The sequence below is a fragment of the Aptenodytes patagonicus genome, chromosome 2 (assembly GCF_965638725.1).
Source record: "Aptenodytes patagonicus chromosome 2, bAptPat1.pri.cur, whole genome shotgun sequence".
Lineage (NCBI taxonomy): Eukaryota > Metazoa > Chordata > Aves > Sphenisciformes > Spheniscidae > Aptenodytes > Aptenodytes patagonicus.
The window spans coordinates 10,899,546-10,904,575 of NC_134950.1; the positions used below are offsets into that span (position 1 = coordinate 10,899,546).

General features: G+C 56.2%; 1 protein-coding gene across 2 annotated transcripts; it reads right to left on the reverse strand.

Moving 5' to 3' along the window:
- Window positions 1-590: 590 nt before the first annotated feature.
- Window positions 591-4,486, reverse strand: MYC (MYC proto-oncogene, bHLH transcription factor). 2 transcript variants are annotated; one of them, XM_076329101.1, is made up of 3 exons: window positions 4,428-4,486; window positions 2,779-3,481; window positions 591-1,728 (listed from the first exon to the last, which is right to left on the reverse strand). In XM_076329101.1, exons 2-3 carry the CDS (start codon window positions 3,464-3,466, stop codon window positions 1,166-1,168), a joined length of 1,251 nt encoding a protein of 416 aa, XP_076185216.1. In that variant the 5' UTR covers window positions 3,467-3,481; window positions 4,428-4,486; the 3' UTR covers window positions 591-1,165. The 2 variants fall into 2 exon arrangements, with proteins under 2 accessions (XP_076185216.1, XP_076185215.1); XM_076329100.1 differs by lacking the exon at window positions 4,428-4,486 and adding an exon at window positions 3,883-4,029.
- Between the last annotated feature and the right edge of the window lie 544 nt (window positions 4,487-5,030).

Consider the following 5,030-nt stretch of genomic DNA (forward strand, 5'->3'; position numbering starts at 1 on the left):
GCCTAGGAAGATTGGCTCTGCTAATTTCAGCACTTAAAAAGGGAAACCGCTCTGTTGTTTTAACCACTTCAACACTCACCATCTCAGTTTATTTTCTTATCCCATTTAACTTCTGTTCAAAATCAAACAGGAAGCAATTAAGGTGAGCCTACTACAAAGCAGCCCTCAAAATATGTAGCTGAGTCCCTACTGCAGAATGAAGGTCAAGCCCCGAAAATGTAGGTAAACGTATGTGGAAGGAATGCAGAGCCCATACACCGGGGTGACTGGTGTAAAAATACAATGCCTCAACCCAGCCAGATGACCATGGCCAAGACAGACATTGCCACCAGCACCTTCATGGAGGCACTGGTGGCAACACTGGTTGAACCGACAAAGCACATTAGACCAATGATCTTATCTACTTGAATTAATACAAGAGGGGGGGAAGAAACCCAGCTCCCTACTAAGCTGGAAAACGATCATCATTTCCTCTCACCTAACTCCACTTTGACTTTTTCTCAGGTCACTGCCATGACAGGGAGAGAGATGTCATGGAAATAAGCATCTAATGACAACAGTGGGGGACAAAGCAAAGTCTTTACACAGGATTTAGCTAATTATATTTTGGGCAAATATTTATTTATCTAAAAACAAAATAAAAATCATTTTTAAAAGAAAAATGTATTTAAATAAAAAACAAAATTGTGAAATGTTATGGCACAGAAGTTCAAGACAAGTATAAATCCAGTTGCCACAACTGTTGCGTATTAATGTTGCACATTTTTCTATAAAGACTTTATTAAAAGGTATTTACATGGCAATAAGATGTGTAAATATATACAGCAATCTGGGGACAACTTTTTTGGGTGATTCTCATATGAAAAAATGCCTTAAATACAAAATTTCAAAAGAAAAAAAGTTGAAGAGTTCATCCCCAAGCATGAAGAATGTCCCATCATCCCTTATGCCCAAAGTATCAATTATGAGGCAGTTTTGAGGTTCTGGCCAAACCCTTGGGAGATTCAGCCAAGGTTGTGTAGTCTCAAGTTAAATCGCACAGCATGCAGTTGCAATAGTTCCATACTCAATGGACTGGTGTAGTTCATGAGTGATATTAGAAACACTAATATTTTATCATCGTTTCAGTCTAGTTTGGGTTATTCGAAGCGATGCCCAAGAGTTCCTATGCACAAGAGTTCCTTAGCTGCTCAAGTTTGTGTTTCAACTGTTCTCTCCTCCGCCTCAACTGCTCTTTCTCTGCGATCAGTCTGTGTTCATCTGACTGGATGGAAAGAACGTACTCCGTTGCTTTTTTCAGGATGACAACCTTGGGTGCCTTTTCGTTGTTGGCCACCTCGGGTATCTGGTCACGCAAGGCAAAGAAACTCAGCTTCAGCTCGTTTCTCCTCTGGCGCTCCAAGACATTGTGCGTTCGCCTCTTGTCGTTCTCTTCCGAGTCCGACGTGCGGGGACTTGAGCATTTTCGGTTATTGCTGATCTGTTTGAGAACTCTGCCACTGTCCAACTTTAGCCTTTTTGCAGCTGGGTATTCAACCTTGGTGGAAGGAGGAGCGGCGTAATTGTGCTGATGGATGTTGACGTGACACCGTTTGAGAACCAACGGGCTGTGGTGGGGCTTACTGTGCTCTTCTGATGTGTCTGTGCTGGACTCTGTGCTGGATTCGGATTCATTTGCTTCAGCTAATGTAACGACATCAATTTCCTCATCTTCCTCTTGTTCTTCTTCTGCAAGGGGAAAAAATAAATAAAAGACTTATAAGCTCATCTGTGCAAATAGTCTCAAGACTGCTGTATTTACAAGGGAACGTTACTCGGAGCTGCACAGCAAGGAACCCGTTGATAAACCTTTATTAAACCCATTTGATGCCGCTGGACTCCAGTTTCCCCAAGCACCTTTCCTTTAAGGAAGCAATGCTTCGAGTGCAATAGGACACACGGACCGCGCTCCAAACCCTGGCTCCCTGATTTCAAAAGTTGCAAAGATCTTGCGTAATTCCGAGGAGCGCATGAGAGATAGCAGGAAAGTTTAACCTCGGCTGTCAGCAGTACAGCACAATAAAGCTCCCAGACTCAAGCTGCCCTTAATTAAGGATTTAGAAGGCTTTGGCCACGCCTCAAAAGAAAGCTTACTTAACAAACGTGTATTCAGAGACATTTTCTGAATCTCTCTTGATCTGCTAATTTGTGGAAAATCCAAGAGGGGGAAAGGGGGAAAGCTGTAGCACTTTGAGTAGAGACTCAATTTCAAACCAAATTTATGAGGGAGCGGAACACGCTGTCAAATACCTAAGGAAGCATTTCTAAAACTTTCCCAGCCCCATTCACTCCTCTGCAGTCACTTTCACTAGCACCTCCCTGACTGCACATTCCCCCCGCGGCTCTCGGGCGGGAGTTAACTCCTTCCCGGCCCACGGGTGGCACCGGGAGCCAGCTTCACCGGGACACCGCGTTGGAGACCGACTCTGACCCCGTTATGAAAGTTTCTCCCTCCCCCCCCCTTTTTTTTTTTCCTTTCCTCCCTCCACCCCTGGAGGGAAAACTGGGCTGGTTTTCCAGGAAATAAATTCGTTGGGAGTTCTCTCCTTGCCTCGCTAACGTGGCATTTAAAAAAGCCCACGCGGGGAGGGGGGAGGAGGGGGAGAAGGGGGGTGAGGAGGGAGGCGGGCGGGGGGGCCGCCGCCCCGCTCCCCCCCAGCCCCCAACAGAGCCCCCGGGGGCACTTGGCGCCGCGCGGATTTCCACCCCCTCCCCCGAGCACGCGTGGGCCCCACTCACCCGAGTCGCTGCTGGTCGTGGGCGGCGTGTCGTCGCCCAGCAGGGACGCGGGGCTGCCGCCGGGCGGTCCGGCCCGCGGGGCCCGCTCGCTGAGCGGGTAGGGGAAGACCACCGAGGGGTCGATGCAGTCGGCGGCGGCGGCGCCCAGGTCGTGCAGGTAGAGGCCGGCCGAGGCGGCGGGGGATGCGGCGAGACCGGGCGGCGGCGGGCCGGCGGGCGGCGGGCCGGGGCGGGCGGCGGGGCCCCCCTCCCGGCGGGCCGCCTGGTAGGAGGCCAGCTTCTCGGAGACCACCTTCTCCAGCTTGGCGGCGGCGGAGAAGCCGCTCCACATGCAGTCCTGGATGATGATGGACTTGACGAAGGACTCGTCGTCCGGGTCGCAGATGAAGCTCTGGTTGACCATGTCCCCCCCGAGGAGCTCGGTCACTATCTCCAGTTGGTCGGCGGTGGAGGGGAAGCAGGAGGCGGCGGCCAGGCTGGAGCGGCGGCTGGGGGAGAGGGGCGGCGTGGGCAGCAATTCAAACTTCTTCCAGATGTCCTCGGACGGGGCGGGGGGCTGCAGCTCGCTGCCCCGCTGCTGCGCCGCCAGGTAGAAGTTTTCCTCCTCCTCCTCGAAGTAGAAGTAGGGCTGCACCGAGTCGTAGTCGTAGTCGTAGTTCTTGCTGGGGAAGCCGGCGCTGAGCGGCATCGCGGCGGCTGGTGCCTGCGGGCGGGAGGGGGGAGAGGGGGGCGCCCGGGTGAGCCGCGCTCCGCCGCGGGGATCGGCTCCCCCCGGCCTCGGCGGGGCCACCGGCCCCCCCGGCGCGCAGCGCTCCCTCCCGGCTCCCCACGCCGTGCCGGCGGGGAAACGCGCCGTGGCGTTTAGTAATTAAAAAAATACAGTAAGAAAAAAAAAAAAATGCACGACCTCCCTTCACACCCTTCCAAGCTCGGCGGGACAACCGGGCGGCGCGACCTGATCTACCGAGGGGTCGGCTGCCGGCTCCCGGACCACCCTCCCCGCGGCCGGCGACTCCCCCGGAGGGGCTCCCGCAACTCGGCCGCCCTGCGTCGCTCGGCTCGGCTCCCCGCCCGCCGCCCCTCCGCAGCCGTCGCCGCGCTCACACGGGGCACCGCTCCGGCCGGCGCCAGGACGGAGCCCCTTCCCTCCCGGGGCCGCAGCGCCATCCCCATCCCGCCTCCCGGGAGCCGTGCGGGAAGGGGCGGCGAGCGCCCGGCAGCTTCCAGCCGAGAGCCAGGCTGCTCCCCAGCCACCCACCTGGGCGTGCTGGCAATGCACGGGGACGGGCAGGGACCTTGGCAAACTTTGCCAAATCTTGTCACATATACATTATATATACGCATATATATATGCATATAGGCAATATGTGCAATAACCGTAACCTGTCCGCACATATGCGGGAGAATCAAATGCTTCCCTCCCCCCCCCCCCCAAAAAAAAAAAAAGAAAATTAAAATCCGAGCGCAAGAAAAAGGATGGGGAACGCCGGTGCCCCGGCAGAGGAGAGCGTCCCTCGGGAGGGACCGTCGGTATCCACGTCCGCGGAGCGCAGCCCCGCCGGCAGCCCGGGTGTCACCAGCCCGTGTCAGTCCAAACGCCACAACCGCGGGGGATCGAGTGATGCGAAAAGCAGAGCTCCGCAACTCACCGGCTTCTCCAACGCGCCAGCTGCGAAACGTAGCGAGGCAATTATTGCAGGCGGTGCGGGGAACAACAAAACAAGGGAAAAAAATTTATATGTGATAAAAAATAATAAAAAAGAACCGCCGAAAAGGACGGGGAAAAAAAAAAAAGGACAAAACGCCGGGAGAATGTAGATCTCTTCCTCCCACCACGGTTTAAAAAAACCACACGGAGCAGCGGAGAGAAGCCGCCTTCCCGGCGTGCAGCAGATTGTAGGGTCCAAGGCGGCGCGGCGCGCTCTGTCCGGTACAATAGAAGTTTAGTTGCTTTCCTCCTTTAAAGCGCCGGCGAGGGGCGGGCGGGAGGTGCCGCGGGGGCGGGGGCAGCACCGCGGGGCTTTGTGCGCGCTCCCGCCGTGCGCGCCGCCTCTCCCCCGCCCGCCGCTGGCAGCCGCGCAGGCTCCGCGCTCCCGCCGCGGGGAGGGCGCGCCGCCAGGGGGCGGCCGCGCTGCTCCGCGCTGCTCCGCGCTTCTTCCCGCCTCCCCGCCGCTGGGCTGCGGAGAGATCCGCGCCGGCGCTTTTCTCCCTGCCTCCGCCGGGCGGGAGGGAGAGAAGCGCCGGGGGGAGGC

Coding starts and splice junctions, on each gene's coding strand:
- MYC (XM_076329100.1), bottom strand. CDS start 3,951: ATGGGGATGGCGCTGCGGCCCCGGGAGGGAAGGGGCTCCGTCCTGGCG. Junction 3,482..3,882: donor CGGCCGGAGCGGTGCCCCGT/GTGAGCGCGGCG, acceptor TCCCGCCCGCAG/GCACCAGCCGCCGCGATGCC. Junction 1,729..2,778: donor CACGACCAGCAGCGACTCGG/GTGAGTGGGGCC, acceptor TTCCCCTTGCAG/AAGAAGAACAAGAGGAAGAT.